We start from the raw sequence: 25,963 nt of genomic DNA, 5'->3' as shown, positions 1-25,963 counted from the left end.
GCTCCACCTGCCCCTCCCTTGGAGGCACCACTGGATTGCCCAGAGTATTACATTATGTGTTTCTCCCCATCAAACAAGCCTCAGCACCCTTTATCACATGTTCAACTTATTCCGAATGCCTTGTTCCTCCGCGAGAGAGTAACACATTTAGTCGCTGTTGTGTTGCCATTTTCTCTTCAGCTGAAACCTAATAGAAAGACGCCATTACACAGTGGAAGGTAATGGCTCTGTGTGAATGCTGGAGCTGTTTGGATACCAGGCAGCGCCCTAGGCCTGTTTGCAGGGCGCCGTTGGGCAACTCCTGTGGCTGCCCGCCTCAGGTGGAGGAAGCATTCAGCACCTTCTTTTATGAGATGTGTAATTATTATGGCAGACAAGGATGTGGATTTAAACCGAGTCAATATGTAGATAAGCACTATACACACACAGACACAGCTGCTGAAAAAGGATGCTGTTGTATGCGAAATATTAAATCAGGTTGCCAAAATGCTCTGCAGGTAGGAAGGAAGCCTTGTGGGCCCGTGAAAGGAGAATCTGATGGGAGGAATGAAACCTTCAGGAAAATCACAATGGGAACAAACCTTACAATACAGCCTCCCATTTCACCCCCACAATCAACTGAATTTCTTATTAATGCTACAATGTAGCATTTATATATATATATATATATATATATATATATATATATATATATATATATATATATATATATATATGAACCCACCGCGGGTGGTTCTTATCCTCTGAGCTCGGGGTCCTCTACCAGAGGCCTGGGAGCTTGAGGGTTCTGCGCAGTATCTTGGCTGTGCCAAGGACTGCACATTTCTGGACTGAGATGTCTGATGTTGTTCCTGGGATCTGTTGTAGCCACTGCTCCAGTTTGGGGGTTACTGCCCCGAGGGCCCCGATGACCACAGGCACCACTGTGGTCTTCACCTTCCAGGCCCTCTCCAGTTCTTCCCTGAGGCCCTGGTATTTCTCCAGTTTCTGGAGAAATACCAGAAACTATTTCTATGACAAGACATTGGACCACTGAGAAACAACCATTTTGTGTTTTTATTCATAGGCAGGTACGATGCTTGTTTTTCTGGTTCAGGAGTGGCTTGTAAAAAGCAATGTGGCTCTTTAAGCGCTAACTCCAGCCGATGTCCATGCCTTTTCAAACTCCTCCAAGCTGTTGAATGCGATTTGCTTTCCAATCTGCAAAATTCAAAGCTTTGGCTCTCCCTTACATCGTCTGCATTTTTTTCAACCAAACATTTTTCTACCTCTCAAGTTCCACTGAATAGTTTTATTTTTGGATAGAATAGTTTTTGAGATGTACTGCTTTAAATCAAGGCCAAACATCCACCAGTTTAGAGTTACCTTTGACTCCTGGTAACTGAAACATTGATTAATATATTTGATGTATGTTTGCTTGATGGTTGTTGTGAATTTGTGTCATAAATTGTTACTATAGTATGTCTTTATGGTATAAAGTTTGAACTGCCTTGTTGCTGAAGTGTGCTCTACAGTTGAACTTCACTTGAGTTAACTTGACTGTCATCATCATCATGCTATTAAGTAGTACATAAATGCCTAATCTTGTAGAACCCTAAAACTATTAAAGTGTCATTGAACCTCAAAATGTACCACTCTCTCTGCTTGCAAAGAAAAGTATTGGACAAGTAGGTCATTTATATTAAATTTGCATTACTTTTATACATGCTCAGATTGTTAAAAGCATTTGTTTTAAGTGCGATAAAAAGAATGACACTGTGGGTCACAGTAGCTCTCAGAGTTACTCTATCTTGTCTTTCTGGGACTTTTTTCACAAAACATAAAACTCTGCCCTCTTCCCCAAAAGAGCTTGGATCTTAATTGGAGCAGCCGTTTTTCTGCAGCATGTAGTTTGCAGGCACCACACTGGGTGCACTGGGACCAATGTCAGCAGCACTGGAGTCTGGGGTGGCTAAAAGATGTCAAAAATGGCCCCATTAACATCTATTTGAGATCAAGGGCCGGTGCATAGTGCGATCCCTTGCTGTAAACGTGCTCTCTAATCCTTTTACTAGGGTGTCTGCTGTGGGCCCTTGGTGCGATCTTTTTGTTGTTAAGTGAAATGTGTCACTGCTCATAGGAGGGTTCATGTGAAGAGTGACAGCTCAGAACAGGGCACATGTCTGCAGAGCAGAGGGATCCATCCTGTCTTTTGATGCTTGATCTCATTCTCAAGTTTAGTGTGTGTTACTACGCACAATCTCAGTGTCATACCACTTTGCCAGCCTACTATTCTCCCTAATTAGGCCATTTGCAGGAAGCATTCTCCTCATTGTGGTCATTTATGCTCAGTACCACTCTGAACTGATAGGCTTTTTGTTAACTGGTTGTTCCTACTTGCAAGCGTTTCGCAAAGACATCAAAGAGTGGACCACGAGGCTCATTTGGCAACTTCTCCCAGCTATCCATCGGCTGCAAAACACCCCGTTGCCTTGATTATTAACTCAGTCACCGCCCTCTCATTCAACTTGAATTAAAAATTAAAAACCAGCTGAAATGACAGTGCCACACCATTGAAAGTAAAGTGCGGAAAACCAACATCGGCTCATTAGTGAGTAGTTCTGAAGACAAGCATTCTGACTAGAGACTCATTACACTTCTCCTATTTTAACTCTAATTGGGTTCATTTTATATATGAAACGCCTTGAATATTTAATGTTGCAAAAGTTCTACTTCTGATACTTTATGTAGTCAACGATACTTGGCCTGTGTTAATTGATCAGGTTATCAGACAAACTGAGAGGTTTCTCAGCTACTCATATCCTTGCCGTGGAAAGCACAAAGAAACATTTAGTAAAGTCTTTCTATGACTGTTTATGGTCTTCATGCAAATAGCAAATATTTATTAATACATGAATGTAAAAAATAAATAGTATCTAACAGTGTATTAAGTATTGTTCTGCCTGTGTATTGTTTTAACTGCAGAGAAGTTTTCAATGCAGATGTGTTAATACAGAAATTCTATCCCTACTGTAATGTTTGTCTCTAAACTGTGCAACATATTCACTCAGTACTTCGAACATTCAGTGTGTCTGCTGGATTGTTGGGTCTGTTGTCTCATTTTCATCTTAAAAGCACTCCATAGTTGGACCTGCATATAAACTTTCCAGTAACATAAATTCTTGTGATAATTTGATTTCTTAAAGTGGTGAAAGATCTGAAAATAGGCTTTTTAAACAAGTCTGCACAGCAGGAAATTCTGCATATGCTGTGAAGCTAATCCAAGATTAAAAACTTTGAAGTGCATATATCAGAGAAAATATAAATTTAGAGCGTAGGAAAGCAAGGTTCCAAACCAGTTAAAGAAAAGCAGAAAGTTTTCCCAACTCCTTGCACCTTGGATGTACAATGGGAAATCAGAGAACCAACACAGACCCACAACACACCGACATGGAAAGAATAAGGAGATAACTTAAAACCCCATAAGACAACCTAACTCATGAGATAAAACAGTTATTCTTAGACCGTGACTGTAAAGCCTTTGTAGTACTTATAACAAGTCGGTTAGCTAGCCCTGTCCAGTATATTTTAATTAAACAGATTAAACACAACGTCTTAGTTTCCTCCTATGGATTTCTTTTACACAGGCTTTTGTTTCTCTCCGGTTAAAAAGAAAAACAGTGGCGAAACAAAAGCGAGATTGTGTTTCCAGGCAGGAAAGTTTGAAGTTTCTTTGTTTGGAAGCAAGGTTCCGGGTGCAGTTCGCTGTTTAGCTCGGTGACCCTGTGACTGTCTTCTGAGGAATTGTATGAGCAGCCCTGCAGAACTGTGCTCCAGGGCCGGCTTTCATCTTGGCAGTAACCTGTGGACTTTGAAACTCAGGGCGATGGAATTGCAGCTTTGTCAGTACACTACTAATTAGAAAATTCCTAACCTCGAGCAAGATGTTTTAATTATGTGTTGTGTCAACGAGTTTGCAGATTTAATCCACCGTTGATACACACTCAAGTGTGCAAACTGTGTCGCATGTTGTAGTAGATCAAGTGGAATGAAGCAGGAGCTTTCTTTTTTCTTCATCCTTTCCTTTCCCGTGTAACCTTACGCTTCTCCTGAACCCTTCTTCGTTAACATCACATGCTTAAGCGGCCAAATTAGAAGTGGAGTTAATGTGTTAAAATGTGGTCTGATTTGCCTTAGTTTGGTGGAGGCTAAACAATGTGACAGCATTGTGCTGGGTGTGAGCTCTCTGTTGCAGTGAGTCAGTGTGAGGGAAGGCAGGAAGGGGTTAAACAGAAATTGAGCGGGGATGCTGGGGGCAGCAGTGCTGCAGAACATAGCAGTGTTCGTGCGAAGGCAAGTCATTTCCCGAAACACTGCAGACACATGGCCTGCGGCGCTCTAAAACCTTTGGAGACCAAAATGGCTTGCAGGAGTTAGAAGTAATAAGGTGTTTTTTTGCCTTCTTTCTCCTTGACTGAAATTCTGCACGGTTGCTATGCATTGCCATGGAGCTGTGTAGCTGTTTTTATGGTTTATGTGGGTATTAAGATACTCTACAACTGGCCATTTTTGAGATTTGTTGTTGTTTAGTTGTGAAGCAAATGGAAGTTGTTTGTTTTGAGAGTAATTCCCCCATTTTTTTTCCTTTTGCAATGATCAGAAAGCCAGACCTCACTCTTGTTCCTCTTTTATTTCCCTCTGTGTGCCCTTTATTTGTTTTTCTTTCCATCACAAAAAAGACAAATTAGTGAAAGCATGTTTGAGAGAAGAAAAAACAGATGTAGCAAATGCACTTTACTCGCTTCCATTTTTGAGAAAGCAGTAAAAAAACGGCACTGATTTCTTAAGGGTTCTTGACACAAAAGCTTGTTTTTTGAGGAACAAAGGCCACCTGTGTCATAGTGCTGATACACAGCGCCTTGGTATTAGAAGTGCTGGTAAGTATGTAGTAATTAATGGTGTCCCTGATTCAATTCGGAATCAGTATTGGGATAGATACTAATGTGATTTTCGGATTGGATATCAACTTTAGGCTGGTGTTAAATCCACCAATCCAAAATTGATGGTTATGTTTTGCAAATTGACTAATTTTGCTCTGAATGTTTAACCTTGCTGCCGAAAATATTGCTGTACACTTAAGTAAAAAATACATAATAATCTTAACCATTGTATTTAAATACATGTTTTGAATAGGGGAGTAAATTAATGTCTTACATCTGGCAGATTACTAAACGTTTAAAGGGCAATATTATGCAAAATCAACTTTTTGAGCTTCATATTATGTTATAATGTTGTTCCCTCATCAAACACATATCTTTTGTGGTAGCCTTTTGGGAGTCCCAATAATCTTGCTCTTACAAAGTGCTGCTAATTCACCCAGAGCTTCTCCCTGGATCTGGAGTCCCCAGCCAAACTTCCATCTTTCCCACTCAGATCCTCCAGACTAGCGGCAGCAACAATTAGCAAACACATGGAGGAGCTGTGTATTAGCTGAGCTTATTATACCGTTTCTTATTCAAAATATGCTAGGAACGGCTGGGAATGGCATCATGGAGAAACATTGTTGTAGTACAGGCTGGAGAGGGAGTGTCAAAAAGAATAGGAGCATCTTAAAGAGACAGAGGCCCAATTTCAAGCAGTCAGATACAGCTATCACGCAAAGTCAATTTTCTTTTAATCTATGTTCGATAATCAGCAGCATTTTTATAACAACTGGAGCCATTATTCTATAAAATGGTTCTATGTGGTTGGAAAATACATAGCGTCGTCACTTTAAACATATGCATGAAGCATATTTCAAGAATCTGCAGTCAATCAATACAGTTAGCACTTAGAATCAAAATTTTCTGAGATAATTTACTGTTTCAAATGAGAAAATACAACAATGATATGAGTTTTGTACAAACATTTAGATTGGTGAGTTTGGTTGATTTGTTACAGTAATAACAAAAATCAGGGGATTCAATGTCATAATGGGACAGCCTGGTGGAAGACTTTGACACATTGAATATTTACAATCAAGAAATTACATGGACAGACCACTGTTGCCTAAAAATGCTCTGGATGAACATGGTATCGGCAGATATCAATATTGAATTATAGGAATGGAACCAAACAATGGATCAGAACATCTCTAGTGGTGATCAGTAGACTGAACCAAAGCCCTTTTCAGCCAATGCTTGTTTCAGTAAATCTGGTCTGCTTCAAAGAGAGGCTCCGGCGTATAATCTGGGTATGTACATCTGTGAATTATTATTCTAATTCTTTATACGTTTATTAGAGCTGAATAAACTCCACATCAAATACATCACCCAGGCAATGTCAGAAGTCCTGAGGCAAATCAGCCGACATCTGTTAACTCTTTCAAAATGGCCTCATCCAGCATGTCTGTGGGCGTAGAGGAGCGAGGGAAAAGGGAGAGGCAGGAGAGCCGGAGAGGGAGAGAGGAGAGCAAAAGTCTCTGTTGCTGATTAATGGCGGCCGTAGGAAAGGCGTTTTTAGGCCGAGAGTGGGGCTGCACTCCCACGGCTGGGCTACACACTGTAAACACAGCAAAGGGGACGAGGTAGCGTTCCTCGATTGAAATGCAGCATGCAGGAGAACATGTGGGAAAGCTTTACTTCTTGGCACAATCTCAGTCAACCAGGGAGTCAGTAAATGAGTCACTCAGTCAGGCTCCCAGCCAGTCACTCAATCAGCCACTTTTTCTGATAAAATAGTCAGTCAGCAAATCTGTCTTTCAGTCAGTCAACTCGCATGCTGCTTGTCAGTCGCACAGGCTTATAAAAGAAGGAAAGAAGCTAAAGGCAACATTTGTAGCCAGGCTACGTCAAGAATGTCCGAATTATGTGCTGTTATTAAATGCTTTGTAACTTTTTATTTGTCAGTTATCTGTGCAATATATGTCCTTCTTGCCAGAAAATGTTTCACTATCAAAGCAATAACAGTGAAGTAGCATAGCATCATAAACATGGAGCCTGGCTTTAGCCACAAATGTGAATGCTGAGCAATGGTTTCTCCCCACGTCGCAGTTTTAGTTAACGCGGTATGTTGGCTGGTGTGTTGTCAGATACTGGCACAAACAGCGTGTGCACACACTTTCTCACCATGCAGCCTCTATCAGTAACTTCTGCTGTGAGGAGGGGAGTGCTGAGGCAGCAGGTTGGACCGCATGGGGGCCGAGCGGCTCTGTGTGCCTGGCAAAGTGGGCCATTAACCCACCGCCCTGAGGTGTGACCTGGGCCAAATCCAATATTGGCTTCAGCATCAAGGCACAGGTGCCACTCAAGGTTCAAAGCCGCAGATCAGCAAGAAGCCCCACTTCTCCTGCTGCCCTTCCACACAAACCTTTTTCTTTTTTTTCTTACAATAAAGGAGTGAATGAAAATTCAGACACATGCAAGCACAGCTGCTGCCAATTCACTACTGGAAACAAGGAGTCATAAGTAAAGGCAGTAAAACCAAGTATGGGTGAAAACATTACAAATAAACTGTCTGAATGTATTTAAAGTTTTCCAAGGCTGAACGTAGATGGTCAATGTTTGTCTGATAACATAAAATGAGATTTTGTTTATAGATTTGCTTATAAAGCTTTAAGTCACCAACAGCAACACTTTATTCAGTCTCCTGTTTAGGATCTATAATATATGGAGGCGTAAGAGTGGCATTCAAACTATAGACTGTATTTATTAGGTGCAAAGGAGATATGTCATTGGGTGAGAGAGCAGTTGTAGTAAAACTTGCATTTCCTCATTTAAAACAAAAACTGATATTGTAAAATAGCTCTAGCACCTTATAATAAAGCTATTAGTGCAGCTAGTGTTACAAAAATGTGAGTTTCTTTGTGTGTGCATTCCTGAGCATCTAGATCCCTCATTTTACCTCTGATGTTTCCAAATGGCTCCCAACATTTTCAAGTCCAGCATCTTTCATATGTTGAAATGAATTTTGTTCAACTTTCCTGTAACCTAATCAGTCTTGCTCTCTTGCACTAAATGTTTGTTGATATGTGATTGAAAATGTATTTGCTTTAAAATACCTTCTTCCATTTCAGTCCTTCCTTTAATATAAAACTCACACATACTAAAAAATGGCTTAATTTCCACGGAAGATGCATCATTAGTAGGAAAAAAAATGGTCAAGACTGTTCAATTTAAAATCATCTGATCCCAGTCACAAGTCTAATGTAAGTGGCTACAACTTCTGCGAAAAATTAAAAATTCTTCTTATTTGTCTGGAACTTTTTCAAGATACCAATATTACCACACTACACAGTTGATATTACTAAATCTTATCCAAAATATCCAGAAGTTTTTACTGCACTGTACATTTACTAATGTACCCGTTCTGTTTTTGTGAAAGTCAGATTATTGAATTATTTTGTACATGGATAAAATGGTAAAGAATGTTTTTTATACCTGTTTTATAGGCCTGTATGAGTATATTATAATAATTTATAGTATGAAAATTCATAATTTTAAAACCATGCAAAATTTCCTTTATACTGTTCCTACGGTTTAAAATTCTGTTAACAGGATGCCACAGAGAGTGCTGGAGTGATCAAGGTTTTTCTGACTGTATGAAGCATAGAGCACTATAGCACTACCTCCTCCCCCACCTGTTGCTGTTCACAGCCAGTTTGCTGGCTGAAAGAACATAATCTACTTCAGTATTTCTGTTTGTGACAAACATAACCAGTCAAGATTTGGAAACTAAATGAATTTATATTTTCTCCTCTAAATAAAAACAACTAAGCAACAAATTTGCTATAAATTTCTGCATGCATACATTAGAAATATGGTATTTCCACTAAAGGTTTTCATACTCGGAGTCTCATATCAGCCCATGGCTAATTGGTACAATTTGTATGCATGCCACCACAACATTGCTGAAGACTAAAAACATTTATGAGGCCTTAATGCAAACAGGCTTTAAAAGCTCGGCTCTCCTTAGGTTCTATTCTCTGTGTTTTTTTCTCCATGTCCCCTCATGTGAACAAGTCAAACGTCTGAAGAGATGTATTGATGTATCCGTGCACATTCTGTACGACGGATATGTCATATGACATATTGCCTTGCAGCAGCCATCACAGATAAAATGACAGATGCTGTTTTTTGCCTCATGGATCTTTCTTGGCCAAGTTGATTTTGAGACATTGCTTTTTAGCTCTGCCCTGCTGTCTCAATAATGCGGCTCTTCTGCATATTCTGTTCTCTTTGCCTTTCCTTTTCATCCCTTGCAAAACTTACAAAGGCTGCCTGCTTTGGTCTCCACCAAATTTCAAACACGGTTGGTATGTAATTGCTAGCGACAAGGAGAGCGTGGTTGTTGATGTCTCACTTTCCTTTTTAACTGACACTCAGGCATCTGCTTTGTTTAGCCTCGATGTTTACCCCGCACATCCGCTGCGCCTCCTCCACATTATTCCTTACATGTACCGGTGAAAAGGCTGGTCTCCATAGATACACTAGGCCAACTTCTTAAAAGCCCTGATTTATTTTTTTGGTGTTGAGGACACATGAAGACAGAAGGAGAGGGTGACGATGCTGTTTTGTAAGAATTCCTGGACAAACCCTGACCTTTCTGTCTGTGTTTCACAAAAGTCTGCCCTTTTCCCTGAGGGAAATGAGGCATTCTGGGAGCTGCAGTGCACTACCTACCTTTGTCCACTTCAGTGGAAGCACCGACTGGCCGCCTGTGGCTACTTCTGCACATCTGTCCAGGTGGATGGATGGCTTTGATTGGAAAAAATCCCTGACCCTGTCGTCGGCCTGACTCCTGAATGGCAGTAATTGGCATGGCAGTAGGCAGGCCCATCTTTCACTTGTGGTCAGCCATGATTGACCTGATTAGGCCTGGGTAGCTCCCCAGAGTGAAGGGGTCTGGTGTGGCCTGGGGCAACGATGAGCTGGCTGTACCCACGTGCCCCTCGACCAGCAGCAGAAGATGATACATGTTGCTAAAGTAAGTTGGCAGCAACAGTGGCCTGACTAGCTTCACTTGTCAAGTCATATCCAGGGGTCAGAGAGTTTACCGAGGGGAAATCTTGAGACACGGCATCGTCATACATATTGTACGCACAACCAAGCATACGAGAGGGCGGGTGCTGCAGGGTTTTGGTTTGGTTCCTCTAAATTCAAACCCATCGTATGTTTGCAATTAAAGCTGGTGTGTACAGTGTGTTTACAGACTGCTGCAATCAACGTAATTGGGAGAGGGTGTTCCTGCCTGAAATGGCCGTCTTATTTCTCTCTGCTTGGGTTCAAGTGGGCACTTGCTGGATTTGTCCCAATGTAAATGCATTGTTTCACCTGTTTCACCTTCTCTATAACTTTCAGTTTTTCATCATTCATATTTTTTCTGGCTCAAATACAAAGACCTACAACAGAGCTTTTGAGTTCAGTGAAAACAAACCAAGACAGTCATAGAAAAAAAGATAAAAAGCTATGCAAAATAGCTTCATTTTCTTTTTCAGTTCTAATTAAATTACTACTGACCACTGTATTGTTCTGGATTTCTTCAAACCTCAAACTGTAAAATAAAGTTTAAAAAAAGTTTAATAAAATTGATTTTAAAAAAAGAGAACAAAAGATTCTCATAGATGACATAAATAAACACGAAGGGCAGAAATTGCATGATGTCATTATTTTCTTGCAGGCCTTGTTTTAGCTCGTCTTACAGCCTGATAGACAGAACGTCTGGTCAGAACTGTTCTCATGTACTCTTGTATTTTTGGTCATAAATGTGAAGTGTGTGTGTGGCTAATGTTGACAAGCAGCAATAGTGCCTGTGCCACTTCTCTGCTGAACCTTCAAGAATTTATGCATTTGAATTTCTTGTGAAGTGTGAAATGTCTTTACCAGAATGAACTTTGTTCTGAACATTTTTTCTTGTGTCTTTCTGACTTGTGAGTATAGGTTGTTTGTTCAGACAGCTTGTGAAGGGAAGACAGAAAAGGAGAGTGTGGCTCAGCAGATACTGACTCTGATGAAAAGCACACTTTTGTCACAACACAATAGATGGAATTTATTTGAATGACCATGTAAGATAAAGGCGTCTTATACATCTTTTACCTGCTCTGTGGTTGTGCCTTTCATCTTTTTTATGGCTACTTCTTTTCACATTCAAACTTGTTTTACTCAGAGCAAGAAGACAAATGCTTCACTTGGAGAACCCTGTGGGTTTTTTGGTCCTTACAAGCTGGAATCGGGTCCGGAAACGTCTGGAATTTGAATTAAGTATTTTTCAGATTTGGATGAGAGTATACATTTGTATTTCCAGATTTTGTTCCCTATTCAATTGTCTAAATGTTGTGCCCTTGCTTCCATCCTTCAATTTATTTTTACTTTCTTCCATGTGCTGTTCTTTCTTTCTTTTTGCATTTTGTCCATTCATCTTTCACTTATTCTTCTTTTCTGATATCCTTCATTACGCTCTTTCTGTCCATGATGTAGTTTTCCTAATTCTCTTCCGTCCTTCTTGTTTTACTTTCCATACGTCTTTACATCTCTCTGCCTCATCTTCCTTTTTCTCCCCTTTCTTCTTCTTTGGGTTGCGTGTCTTTTCTTCCTTTCTCCTTTTAAAATTTGCATATTTTGTCCTTATTTTCACTCATGTCTTTTTCCTAACTTGTCTTTTCTTTCTTTTAGCCTTACTTTCCCTCCCTGCCATTGGAAAAGTTTGTCTTTTCCAAGCTTGTATCCTTGTGTCATCCTCCCTTCATTCCTTCTTTGCTTCCTTGTGTCCTGTCTTCCTTTCTTCCTTCTGTTTTTTCCAGAATTTTTCCTATAAGTGAACATTTGCTGTCTGAAATGAGGTGTATTTATCTTTGTCAGAAGCTTTGTTTGTTTGGACTTCAAATCTTTCTCTATTCCAGACATCATAAAGGTGTCTTTTGACTACGGCTGCAGTTTCCTGGTTATTGACAGTATTTTTAAAATATTTTTTCTCAGCCTTTGTTTGAAGAAAAGGTTTCAGTGTAAACCTGAATATCTGGATGTTATTATGCCATCTTTTGATCTCATTCATCCTCTGCAAGAGGGGATTATTTCTTTTTTCTAATTGGAGGTGTGTACTTGCTTTGAGGCCACAACATTCTTAACTCTTGATAATGTCAATGTGTTTGCCATTCAACAAAGATGATGTCATATCGTCAATTGGAAACACAACTACTGCTTCATTCCTAGCACTCATACGGTTTATTTTTACCATGTAAGTAGTTTTTCTTTAACCCTCCTTGAAAATAAGGATGAATTCCTCTGAACGCCGTGCCCTGTTCTCGGGTGGAAAAAATCTCACCAGAACAGTCTCAAGATCCTTGAGATAAACGTCACAACTGGTAATGTTTTTAGTTTTCATAAAGAACTCACATCCGTACCAGCAAATAAATGTTTACTACTAGAAGTTCTCCAAAGTGGTTTGTATTTATGTCAAAAGCTATGAAGTACAGATTATTCTTCTGAATATAATTAATCACTTTTAAAAACCAGACTAAGATGATGAAAAAGCTGATTGATTAAAGTGAAATTTTGACCACATTCTTTACACCATTTCTTCAGTTCATGTTATTGGATGTGTGCTTGTTTTAAAGTTTCTGAAGGTCCCACCTCAACCTTTCAGGTCAGTTGATGCCTGACCTTAAACTAGACCGTTGAAACTGTTGCTGATTCGCTGCTTTGTTTGGGTTAATTGTCTGCTGGTGATCCAATTGTGGCCCAGCGTCAACGGTCAGAGAAATTGTTCAATTTTTGACTTTTGATTACTTTGGGTTTCAGGAGAACTCATGGTAGACTCAAAGACTCCAACATGCTAACCAACCCCAAATCATCGGCCCTCCACCACCATGCATGCCAGTTGGTTTGAAATGTTTGTCGGGATTATGGCCAAACATATTTCTTTGCCTGTGTTTATGAGGCTTTGTTTCAGAAGTTTTAGATTCTTTGCGGTTTCACTGAACTCGGCACAGACTGATGTTGAGGAGAATTTACTGGGATGTGTAGCACAGCTCTCATTTTTTCCATGAGTAAATAATTCTGTTTTGGAGCAAAATGTGTGTATCAACCCTAGAGCAAAAGCTAATGGACCAATGCCCTGACTCTGGGTGGACAGTTATTGTATTGTTTGTCATTTATTTTGATAAAGTTATTATCAGGAAAACTTTTTCATTTATTGTTATCACAATAAATTCCTATTAATGTTGTTTTAAAAAAACCCTAAAACTGTCCTTGTTCTTGGGATTGTTATTTTCACAATTTTTTTCATTTTATTGATAAAAATCTTCCTTTTTTATGTTACAGTCCTGAAGAACTGTTTGAGGTTTCAGTGTAATGCAGTCATAGCCATACAGTTACCTAAAAAAAGTAATAAATAGTTGTAATTACGTTTATCTTTAGTACATTAGTGAAATATGGGCTGTATGGCCAATCAGCAAGGAAGAATCCATTACTCCAAAAGCAGCTAAAGTCTTGGACTGTAACTTTAATTTATTTTTTTTATTCTTGTGATGTAAAAAAAAAAAAAAACTTTGGTTTTTAGATCACGAGGTGAGGCCATATTGACTATTGTTTATATTTGGAGAAAAATTTAACAGTTGCATTTTCAATAGTTAGAAGTCCATATCTTTGGAGTTTGCAATTTTCCTCTACTTTATCTTTAACTGTCTGTTGTGTATCTGAAGGTAATTGATTGCACTGGATTTCATTTTGGAGTATCAGATTAAAGGGCAGGTGCAGGTTCATATATACACCACACTTTTCAGAGTTGGTACTATTACCTCCTTCCACCTTACAACTATTCACCCCCTTGTGCATGTTTCACGTTGTGGTTGTAATGTGGGAAAATAAGAAAAAGGTCAAATGGCATGAATTGTTATGCAAGGCGCTGTGCACCCTCCTCCTCCTCACCGGAGAACTTCTTGTCTCCAGGTCTCCAGCAGCATGGCCGGCTCCCCAGCGTGCTCCTCCGCCCCGTCCACCTCATCTCGCCAGTATACTCGACAGCGCATCACCCGCGTCAACCTCAGGGACTTGATTTTCTACATGGAGCAAGAGAGGGAGACGGCCCACTCCCTCCTCCTTTACCGTGCACTGCTCAAGTAGCCTCTGCTCTGCTCAGCACCCACCTCAACCTCCACCTTCTCCACCTCCTCCTTCCCAGCCACGTGCCTTCAGATCAGGTCTAATATTTCTGCTCTGTGTCTCTATATGAACTGTAGTGATGTTCGACGTAGCTTTTAATACACCGAGGGTTAGTAAAAAAGCTAAATGTTGTTGTTCCTTGTGCTCTCCGTTTAGCTTCACAGTGTGTAGTTAGATCCTTCAATTTAAAGGCCATGTCATGTACTTTGTGTTGGATTTGTTAGACGAAGGATGTCCAAACCTATTCCATGTGTTCTCGGTTGCTTCTTATTAGTTCACACTGGTATCATGACCTTCAGAAACCATATAAGTAGGAATCACAGACTCAGATGGTTACTTTCACACCTCAATGCAGACTCTAGTATTTCGTGTGAGCTATGTGTTGACGCAGTTCAATGAATGTAGTCTAACTGAGCTCAAACGTTGAGACTTTATGGACTTTTACTCCGGAGAACAGATTCCAAAAACTGATGCATCTTAATAAATCAAATGTGTTTGAAATGTTAGTTTACTTCTGAAAAATTCAATAGATTCAGTTTACACAATGAGATACATCTAAAGCATTTCTTTCTGTTAATTTAGACGATTATGGCTTACAGATAATTCAAATGTTCAATAATATCAACAAAAAAGTATTTTAAAGGGACTGTGTGTCTCCGGACACATTTTGCCATTTTATAGCACAATCAAGTAACAATTTCACCTTCAGTAGTTATGAAAATGCTGTTTATGTCAAAAATAACTTAAGATGAATTTAATTTTGCATTAGAGACGTGTCTGACACTTTTAAATATGCGGGAGCATATTTTAAATAGGAGCTTCTTTATGAAGCTCCTACCCTTTTTGATGCTTCCCCTTCAGCACAGCAATGATTCTCCATTATGTTGTTTATAAGCATTCATAGTAGCATTGAATTGAGAAGTAGTTTGCATGATAAACTTAGAAAACATGTAGTTCCATTGGGTGTTTGCTAATTGCTGCTGCCACTTGTCTGGAGAAGCTGAATGGGAGAGAAAAATTTTAATCTATTTTTGTGGCCATTAGATTCAAAATTCTGTGCTTTATTTGCATAATTTTCTGCAAATGTCAACATCTTATAAGAGAAATAGTGTCCATCCTCTTTTGTAAAAGTTTTATGTTTTTCCCTTTTAAAAACCTAAAAATAAAATGGTGGCTTTGTAAAAATGTCAAAAAATTCCCTACAGTATTCATTTCTAAAAAAACTTAATTACATTTTCTAAAGGTCTTGTAATATTTGTAGGTTAAATTTATTATGCTGAATTCAGGGCAAGGATAGTTCGAAGGATTATTGAGATTGCAGATACCCTAAGGCATTTACGTTTTGCAAAATTGCTGGCCAGCATGGTTGTTAAACCATTTTTTTTTTTTTGACTGTGTGGATTTGTTTCACAACCCACTTAAAGCTACACCAGTTTCTTGTGCACCTTTTTATCTTCTCCACTGTTTTCTTCCACTAAACCTTCCATTGATATAGTTGGATGCACCATTTTGGGAACAACTGTAGCAAGAGCTTCTTGTAGCTTAGTGTAACATTTCTGAATTAGGAATTGCTGTTTTATTTGTCCACTAATAATAATAATAATAATAATAATAATAATAATGTAATATTGAAATTTTCTGACTTTTAAATAGTTTTTATTAGCTGTAAGCCATAATCATCAAAATTAATATATATATATGTGACATACATTCCTGTGTATAATGAATTGATATTAATACATGATCTGAATTGAATGAAAAACACTATTCCAAGCCACTAAGATGCACCCGTAACATCATTCTGTTACATTTCCTTGCTGTATATGTAAATAGTTCTTTTTGAATTATTTTACAGCATGTGTATTTTTATCACAAGCTTTGTAAGAAAAGGAAGTAATTTCTGTGTGAATATTCTAAAAGCTGATGTTTTGTAAAAGAACGTGCTTTCAGAGTATCGTTACATGACAAATCCCCCCAGTTCCTCATCCTCCTGCAGTTATCTGCAACGACCACTTAACAAATCCCGTCTTTAATCAACCTTGCTGACTGGGTCAGTATCGTTTTACAATGTGAAGTAAGCAGAAGGCAAGCAGACATTCCTCTATCATGTCTCCCAATTTATGGTGTGTACGTCATCTAATGTTTAAAAACCATATTGAGCTGTTCTGTCCCTTTACCCAAGCTTTCACAGTGACTGAATGGTAAAGACAAGATATTTGTTATGGTGTGCAGCACTTGTATTTTCTGTATTTTTCATCCAAATGAGTAAGAGCTGTAAAGTTAAAGTAAAGTGGAAAAAATAGAAGGAAGCAGTTTTATGATTCCAGATTAGTTTTTTGTTTTTATTGGACTGATCTCTGTGACAGAAAATGTTTTACATACCATATTAAATATTTGCCTTTTTTATTTTTTATCCTTAAACAATCCTAATTGTATTATGTAATATTGTCCAATATGTTTTTTTTATATATATTTAACTAGATTTCTTGGCCTCTATGCAGCTTTTCTTGCAAGATTGAACATTTATTTAACTATGTGGGTAAGGGGGATATTTGAAGCAATTGTTGTGCATCATAAATTTAAGCAGCACTTTTTAAAATCTATTTTACGCGACAACTCAAGTTGTCTCTGTATTATAGCAAATAGTAAGTACTATTGCTAAGTTCTGTCAGTTTTCAGCATTTTTTAATTTTTTTTTTATTAGGGAGGATTGGCTTTTATGTTTAACTCATGCATTCGAAGTCCAAAACATTTTAGAAACAAGCACAGCACTACCAATTTGTTGTTGGTTCGGTTATATTTTTATTCAATGATTTTTATTGTTTCTGATGGCTTCACAAGAGGACATTTCTACTACTACAACTGCTACTACTACTACTACAGCTTTTTAGCCAAAATAAGAAGACAATAATTCTGATGTAAACAGCTCTTGGAAATAGCATTACATTACAAGGATGATTTGTAAATATTGTTTACAAAACTGTATGTTTATTAGAACCACGTTATTTTTGGTAAACTCTTGTACATATCTGGAAAATTTCCTGTTTGTGTGACAAAAACAAAACTTTCGTATTCGTACTTATTTTGTAAAGGAATAAATAAGCTGTTTACTAAACTGAGCGATCTTGACTTTGTCTAAATGCTTCTTTACATTAAAAACAGGAAGGTGAGGGAAATGTGGGGTGTGTATAAATTCTCCTGGGTCATTTGTTCTTTTATTTTATTTAGTTTAATTCTTTTATTTGAGTTTTCTAGATTATGCACAGCTCTTTTCTGTACAGTCATTCTGTTGTTTCATGTTGTTTTGTTGAAAAAAAAAACTCTTGAATTGAAGCATATTTTTCTCCTAAACCTATTTGCAGATGGATTCAACACATTTATTTATGACTTTCTGGGTTGTAAAACTACAAGTTCCCAGTATCTTTTGCAAATCCCAACTTGCCTTCTCCTCCCAGCCTCCCTTGTTTTTTTTTTTTTGTTTTCTTACATCAAAACTTCTCTAAAAAATATTGCACAATTGGAACATGCTTCAAAACACTTCTAACACTTTTCTCTCCGTCTTGTTGAATTGTCACATCATGTTTGATCTCAGTCTAAATCTATGAGAGTCAAACTTTAAGCACAATGAAGATTGTGCTTAAAGACATTTGATATAAAGATACGTGGCAATAAAATCTCTACAGATTGGCATAACATAATATAGGTGCATTATATGAAATGATAAGATGTTGATGGTCATTATAGCTGATCGTGAATCTTTGCTTTGGGACTTTTGTAGATAGCAATTTATTTGCTTGCTCACTTCTTTAACTTAAAGGAAGAAATTTCCCAAAATAAATTTTGCCTAAAAGTCATCATACTATGGGACATTTCTCTGCTTTTCCTTAAACTGCAGCATGTGATCTGAGAACTTTCAGTTTTCTGAAATATATTGTTTCAAAACTGTAAAATTCCCAGGAAGATATCAAATCGGTGAAGCTCTTCTGCCCAGCTATCAAAATCCCTCCCAGGTTTCTGTTGCTAATTAAGCAGAAGAATAATTGACCATTTACCTCAGACCTTGGAAAAGCTTATTGTTTTCTGCCTCTGAGTTCGACCCTCTGCTGAGCTGGACTAAAAATCCTTCGTCTTGTTGAGATGAGCAGGAGACACTCGTATGTTTGCTCTGGCTGGCAAACGGATTAGGTTCCAGCTGCTCAAAGTAAACACAGAACGTTCACCACATAGAGATTTTCTTTTTTTTTTTTTTTTATTTCATCTGATTGATTAACACAAAATGTGAAGTAGAAGGAAAATGACAGCTAAAAACACTGAAAACTGTGGTGTTCATTTGTTTTCTGAACCATTTAAGCTCCCACCTCAAAAAATTTGGTGATGTTGTCTTATTAGTAAATAAAGTCCGTTCTTGTTTCATTTAAATCTCAGTATAAGTGAAGTTGGTCAGTGTCGCTGGGAAGATGAATGGAGTACATTGGATGCTTCAAAAGACTTGATACTGGGACGGAGGTTCACCAAAAATCTAAACTTTAATCCAGAGCTACATTGTAAAGGCTTATCCCTGTATTACATTGTCCTAGTCAAAGTTCAGACTTGAATATCTGTCAAATCTGTGAAACTTGGCGGTCAGATAAAATGCAAAATGACTGAACTTGAGTTGTTCTGAAAAAGAATAAAGAATTAATTTTTGTAGTCTAGTAAAGAACTTGAAAGTTTTATATCCATAATTGCAACAGAATGTGGTTCTACAAATATCTATCAAATTCCATCAACTTTCTCTTCCATCCAAAATATTCATTGTGACTTTACAAAGTTCTACATGTAAATACTTTTGACATAAACATGACTAGATGTAGAAAGCTGTCATTAAAACCACCAACCTTTCTAAAAGAGTGAATGAGACAAAGTTAATTTATACAGTACATCCTTTTATTATCGCAAATATGCAAGAAAAGTCAAATGGAGACATTGTAAATGAACACATGCCTTTTAATACCACAGTCTAATTGTTTTAAACACTTTAAATAATATACATTTGCACCTTATTATACGCTTTGAAATGTTTTTTTATCCATATGTACACAATGTAATGTTCTGACTTTAACTCTTTACTGTTAAGTGGCTTTGAGATCTCTCAGAAACATGAAGGTCCCATAAGGCCTATGAGTCCTGATAATTCAATACACAGTAACTGTACAAACTGAGCCGCCTGAGAAGCGGTGAAAGCCACGTGAATACTGACGAGTGCTTCATCTGAAAAGGCCCGACAACAGGGAAGATGTTCTAAAAATTTCCAGTTGTTCCAAATGCGTCGAGATGTCTAAAAGGGAGCGTCTTTCTTTTTCAAAATCACAAATTTCAGCACTGAAAAGGTAATACGAGATGCCTTGAGTCTTACATTACTGAAGCACAAATTGGTTTTACCTTCAGCGGTAAAAACAACCAAAGTAAGTTGAGGTCAGCTGCAGAGTCGAGTTGCCTTGCATGTTGTGAGCCTCCTTGTGTTTTGACTCATCAGTTTGTTTGGTTTGTTGCGGTGTGGTCCGGCGTAGGAGGGCGTTCTGCAAACGGGGGAGGCAGGAAAGGGCCGGGGGAGCTCCGCGAGAGAGCCCGACATGCCTCTCCACATGAAAAAACAGTATGGTTGACCATTCCCTTTGAGGCAACTGGATCCAAAAGGAGCAAATCAGAACAAAGACGGGTTACTTTGTGAGAAACTTCATCCACTCTCTGCTCCTGTTCAGACTGCAGAACCCAAGTTTAATGAAAAACTAAAGAAACAAACCCAGTTTAAATCAAGTAACTGCCAGCACCAACAAAGATCAGAGTTAAGCTGCTTTTTTTTTGTTTCAACTCCAGCTTTTGGAATGGAAGAAACAGCATAGTTAAGTTATGCACAAATAAAAAGCGTGAAAACTTTCTTGCTTCTGTCTTTGATAGAAGACATGCTGGGTGTAAGAGCAAGAGAAGAAGAGAAGGAGCGACTAAAATGCCGTCCACTCGCCTTTTTGTGAACAACAGATTGATGTTGGGAGAGCAGTTCAACTTTAAGTTCTGCCATATGTAATGTGTGAACAACTTCTGAAGTAATCTGGACTCAGAAGTGACAATATTCAAACAGAACTGTCAGGACTTGGAGGATCAAATGTGTGCATCCTTCATACGGTCTTAAATAATGCAGCATGGCTCAAAGAACATCTTGATGCTTGTACAATCAACAAAACTGGCACAGTTTGTTCTGTTTGATGCCAAATTTTCCTCCATGTTTTTAGTACTTTAATCCCAACGTACACCTAAACGTAAAACAGCTTGACTTGGCGTTGTGTGCTGGGCTGTAATGATTCCTCAGAAGGAGTGGGACCGGGCAGGTCTGTGGTAAACTTCGTCAAGTGCAAACAAACATTAAGCATTTAAAGTACATCTCCTGCTGATTCCGAGACACACTAAATGTCAGCTCTAAAACTTGTGCTAAACAGGAGACAGTTTGATCACCCATTCCTCCAGATTTCTTCTCTTAATTTTTTTTTTGCTTGTACTTAAATGCTTAAGATCAGCAAAGTAATTTTTACATTAGACAAAGATAATGCTAAATGCAAAAATCAGTTTTTAAAATTGTTATAATAATTGAGGGAAAGAATTTTGAAAATGATCAAAAACAACTTTGTTTTGAGTGAGTAGGAGAATTATCGCAACAGTTTTTGTTTCGTTTTTCGCCAGACTTTTCATTATAGTTGAATTATAAATTCTCGTTTTGACTGATTCAAGTGAGGCCTGCAATGATTTGGACGTTGATTTGAATCTTTCTTTTGCCTTCCCACGTCACTCCGCTTGATTCTCATCTCGCTTCAATGCTCCACCTGCGATTTCTAGCATTGATCTTGATTTCTCAGGATGAATTTCACGGTTCGCTGGAGTTATAGAAATCCGTCAAGTGGCTTTGTAACCCTTCCCAGAGTAACAGATGTGAATGACTTTGTTTCTCATTTGTTCTTGAATTGTGTGACGTGTTGCTTTTATAAAGTCTTTCAGCCTTGCTCATATTGTTAGACAGATTCTCTTGATTCTACAGGTCTGGCTGAAATCACGGCTAGATGTAGCCAGTAAACAAAATCAAAAGGTGGTTAATGCCAGTTAAATGGTTGTTTTAGGTTGCTTTTCTCTTTTAATAAGAAAAATTATCATTTAAAAACTGTCTTTTGCATTTATTCATGGTATTTTTGTCTGATATTAAAAGTTCTTTAATTATCTGAAGCAGTACATTTTACAAAAAAAGGGGGTATAGATGTTTTCATGGTGCTGTCTATTTCATAGCAAATAAGCAGAAATTTTAGAGCAGCCTTCTTTTTTTATGTGCACAACCCATTTGACTATAAACAATGTGGAAACGTCGAGGTTTTCTTCCATTTCTGCTCGAACAATGGGACTTTTTCTGGCTCCGATTTCATTGCCAGTCAGATTGCTTTTGCCACATAGCCTGCAGACATCTGAGTTGCTGCAGCCATTGCCAAGAAACGCTCCCTCGCAAGCTCTCGAAGCCTAATGAATACAATGTTCGTACATCCTTCATTTTGGAGAGAAGGGGGTGGGGGAAAAGAGACATTAAAAATAATCCCATTAATAATAATTGCTTACACCATGTGATGATAAAAACAGCAAAGCGGACGAGGAGAACAGAAACATTTTAGCAAACAATGCTTAGTCCGCTGAGGTTTGACAGGGTCACAGGGGTTTGGGGCCTCACAAAATTATATGATGTCCTTATCTTGTCATCCTTAAAAACATCCTGCCTGCTAAAGCTTCCCTGGGCCACAGCGGGCCCCTTGTGTCACCAGTCAGAGCGGATCCTGGTCCCAAAGAAACAGGACTGGATGACAGAGGTGGTGCAGATTGCTGTACATTGTTTTCTTAAAGTAGCTGTGGGAAACTCACACAGTTATTCCGAGGGAATAAATCTGCGCTAAAAACAGAGAGCTGTGAGATGCCAAAGCACCCGACGGTCCAACAGATTCTTTGGGTATTTTTCAAACAGAATGAAAAACTTTTTGTCACTGATGCTTTTCTCCTCTGTTTGGTCCTACATTCCCCATGGAGTTCAGCAGAGTCAGGGAGGTTAAAAGCCTCTGCTAATACTTAGTTATGTTCTTGGAGGGGAGGCTGTGGTCCATCTGGGGCAGAGAGGGGGGAGGCGGAGGTGAGATGGGGCGGTGTGAAAAGATGGAGGATGAGGAGGAGGAGAGGGCTTGTTGCCAGTCCTTCTCCACCTCCGAAAAAAAAAAAAAAAACTCTCTAGTCCAGGGGTTCCTGTTTTATCCTGATAGGAGTGTTGATTGAGAGGCTCCGCCGGTCCTCGCGACACAACACGTACTCGCTGAACTGGGACGAGTCCACTCCGCCTCCGCATGATGCCGCCACGCTGAAGCCCTTCTGGAAAAGACGCTCCAGAACCTGCAAAAGATGATCAGGTGTTAAATACAAAAATGTATTACTCACAACTTCTAAAATACTGATGTTTGTGTTAGTGACAAACTCACAGTAAGCAACTTTTTGTAGAAAACGTATTAATTTTGAAGCTTTGGGTGTTGTTTGCTTAATTTTTGCAAAGTGAAATAGAGTGTTAATTATATCAGATCAGCATTAGAGAAAACATAAAATTATTGTTTAAATAAATAGTTTGACACCAGACCTGTTATAAAAACAGAAATTAATTAAAATCATGCTTTTTCACGCTGATAATATCACATGTTAATTAATGTCACTTAGAGGTGTTGATATGGAACTAAACAGGTGGAAGAAAATTTATTGGCACCCCTGGTAAAAAACCTGAAAATAAATTCAGATTTTATTGCACCAGCAAAACCTCACACTGAAAATACACCTGACGATAGGTGAGTTTGTTGATGAAAAGCCCATTTTTGGCCCAATCAAATGAAAGCACTTGATGTCAATTAAAGTCCCAGTGGAGTTTAACAAAATCCCCTTTTTGCATTTGTGATTGGCAGAACTGCAATTGCTTTTTGCAGGCATCCCTAACAATTCCTTGGTTTCTTTAAAGCTTTTCTCTTTTTGTCAGTAATGTTGTGAGGCTAGTGACTTTTATTGACAGCAGTCAGATGTGAAATGGGCATACAGCACAACGTCAAAAGGTCATGAATCAAACCCTGGGTGCCTGTGTTGAGGTTTACCTTTGCTGCCCTTTTGTGAAGCCCTATAAGTAACATTATTTGTTGAGACTCAGAAGTAAAGGCTGGTGAATATTTGAACTCAAGGGTCATTCTGGGAACTTAATTAAAGTTTAAAACACAAAAACCTCCTCTGCAGCTTAATTTCTGTCTCACACTGAAACTCTTTCAGTTAAATAACACATGCAGTGATCAGGGGAGTAAATTAAGCAAATAATGCCACATATTCTATATAAATGTTGCTGCTTTTTCTCTAATTTCTTCCCCGGATCATAGCCGTGTACTGTATAGACTCTAAAGGAGCAACCAATCAGTTATATGAGATAAATTAATATTTAGAAAATAGACGTGAGAGGAGTGTTGAACTTCTTCAGATAGTCATCAGTTCCAACATGCAGCACATGCCATTAAACCTCTTCTCAATCCAATCACAGAAAGTGATAAAAACCAGAGGGCATTCCCAACATCACACCACCTCTGCAATATTTATGCGACTCGTGCCGGATCGGCCACTGAGCTGAGGGCAGGAGGAGCTCAAAGGGATGTGGAGAGCCTGAGTGTGTTAAGGGGCCTGACTGGAGCTCAGCGTGGTGATTACTGGAGCTCCTAATTTGAGTAATGAGGCTGGGGTGAGGGAAGAAGTGAAGGAAGGAGTGAGGTCCGTGAGCGAGAGCGGGAAAGGAAACGACGTGCGGCGAATGAGGATGAGGAAGGAGATGTGGCTGATCGGTGAGAGGACAAAGTGCTGGAGCTGCAGGGAGCGAGCAGGAGATGGGGATGCATGTTATCCCTCCAGTCTGGACCCTGACACACACACACACGCGCACACACACACCCACACACACACACACACACACACACACACACACACACACACACACACACACACACACACACACACACACACACACACCCACACACACACACACACACACACACACGCATGCCTACACACACCACTAAATAGATATACACTCAGGCACGTGAACTCCTGCATCACTTTTCTCTCCTCGTCTGCTGTAATTCGTGTGGGATGCAGCTTATTTTTTATTCTTTTTTTTGGAGAGAGTATATATCTAAATCCCAGCAAGAGAAGTAGTGTGTATTTACTTATTCCCCCTTCCTCTTAACAGAGTGTGCAGTGCATGAAAATGAAAGGTCTCGCCAAGGGCAAACCCGTTCTGCCAGACACAGAGGCAGAGAGGTTCATCCAAACAGAAAGTTTTTCTCTTAAAGCTTGCACACGCTGACATGTAGACTCACAGTGAAGGAAGACCTCTGTAATTACAGCAGCGTGAGCCCCTTCCCTGGCTAAAGTGAGCTTTTTAGACCTCCAAGTCGAAGGCCTACAGCCTTGTGTAGAAATCACACATAAACACTTACAGAAACTTGTTGAGCAAACCACAAGCCCCCCATCCGCTCAGGCATGTCTTCATTAAAACCAAAATGCGGATCGATGTGCTGCTTGTAAGTTTAACGGACCACTCTGAAGAGTCTGCCCCCACCCCCACTTTCATCCTCTGGCCATCCGACGGTGACAAACTCAGTAATTTGTGAGACAGAAGGGGCGGCAGACAGCTGATGGTGAGGGTGGCTAATTAAGAGACCTGCCCAAGCATCAAACACTCCAGAATCCATGACAGGCGAAGGAGGAGCCTAACGATTATGGAAATGATATTACATAGCCTTCTTTGATCATTGCATCACATTGCATTTTCTCCCAATCATCTCTTAACACATGTGGGACTCCATCGTGTTCAGCAGTGCAATTTGGTCACAGAGGAGAAGGGCCTGATCAATAAAGATAGTCTGAAAACACTTTTATGATTAACGCACCGCAGCACAAAAGACTTAAGGATATTATTATAGATGGTTGTAACTGATTCAAGGATACTGTAATGACTATAAGATGCCATGAAAAAAGTTCACGTTCAGTTTTGTCACAGTGAATTAGTGCCATAGGGGGATAAACAATACACAGAATAATTAGGCTGTATCCAAGCTGAGGCTTCTAATGTCCACAGGACAATGTCCTAAAATCAATCCCTGCTGACAAGAGAAAGGAATGCGCCACGTTAAAAAGCACAAACATGTCTGGTTGCTCTGTTCTGAACTACGTTCTCGTGACCGCAGGCCTCCACATCCCAGCTTATGTTGTACTTATGCAGATTTCCGTGCTTACTTTCCTAGCTCACTTGAGCAAAACCATAACAAAGAAGTCAAACTGTAAGTTCTGCACAAGCAAGATTGGATAAAGACTCAGTCTGAGGACAACTATTTCCATAATATGGAAATAATGTTCATTAGCAGTTTTTCTAATTGTTTTTTCTAGTTTGTCCACTAATGTGAACTCCCTAATAGGCTGCAACTAAAACTGTTTACAGTTCCTTGCAAACATATTAAACTTTTTCATATTTCTTACAGTACAACAATAAATTTCAGTGTATATTAAAATGAAACAGACCTCCATTTTTTTGTAGCTCATTTTACTCTGTTAACCTTAAATAAGATTCTTTATCACTGTTTTTTTTTGTTTGTTTGTTTTTTGTCAAAAAGTCACCTGGATCATAAACAGAATCCATCTGTGTATGATTTAATCTGAGGACTGAAAAACAGACTGAGGTCAGGTGTTAAGATCAAAGCCGGGTTTGGTCATAAATCCCCGTTGAAAAC

General features: G+C 38.9%; 2 protein-coding genes across 8 annotated transcripts in view; one reads left to right on the top strand and one right to left on the bottom strand.

Annotated features, from left to right (window-relative positions):
• Positions 1-17,271, top strand: part of LOC129364189 (transcription initiation factor TFIID subunit 4-like) — a 93,850-nt gene extending 76,579 nt beyond the window's left edge. For 3 of the 4 annotated variants that reach the window (XM_055036679.1, XM_055036678.1, XM_055036677.1), the window contains one exon: positions 13,902-17,271. In XM_055036679.1, coding sequence (XP_054892654.1) covers positions 13,902-14,075 — 174 coding nt within the window. In that variant the 3' untranslated portion in view covers positions 14,076-17,271. Of the gene's footprint in view, positions 1-10,895; positions 11,021-11,121; positions 11,191-13,901 lie in introns of those variants that run through there. The other variant, XR_008606413.1, reaches the window with a different exon arrangement.
• Positions 17,272-19,018: 1,747 nt separating this feature from the next.
• The window catches only part of LOC129364192 (BTB/POZ domain-containing protein kctd15), a 31,590-nt gene continuing 24,645 nt past the window's right edge, over positions 19,019-25,963 (bottom strand). For all 4 annotated transcript variants that reach the window (XM_055036689.1, XM_055036687.1, XM_055036686.1 and 1 more), the window contains one exon: positions 19,019-22,556. In XM_055036689.1, coding sequence (XP_054892664.1) covers positions 22,398-22,556 — 159 coding nt within the window. In that variant the 3' untranslated portion in view covers positions 19,019-22,397. The remainder of the gene's footprint in view (positions 22,557-25,963) is intronic.

Source organism: Poeciliopsis prolifica, unplaced genomic scaffold (genome assembly GCF_027474105.1).
Source record: "Poeciliopsis prolifica strain line A6 unplaced genomic scaffold, Auburn_PproV2 SCAFFOLD011, whole genome shotgun sequence".
Taxonomy (NCBI): domain Eukaryota; kingdom Metazoa; phylum Chordata; class Actinopteri; order Cyprinodontiformes; family Poeciliidae; genus Poeciliopsis; species Poeciliopsis prolifica.
This window is presented reverse-complemented; position numbering and strand designations above follow the sequence as displayed.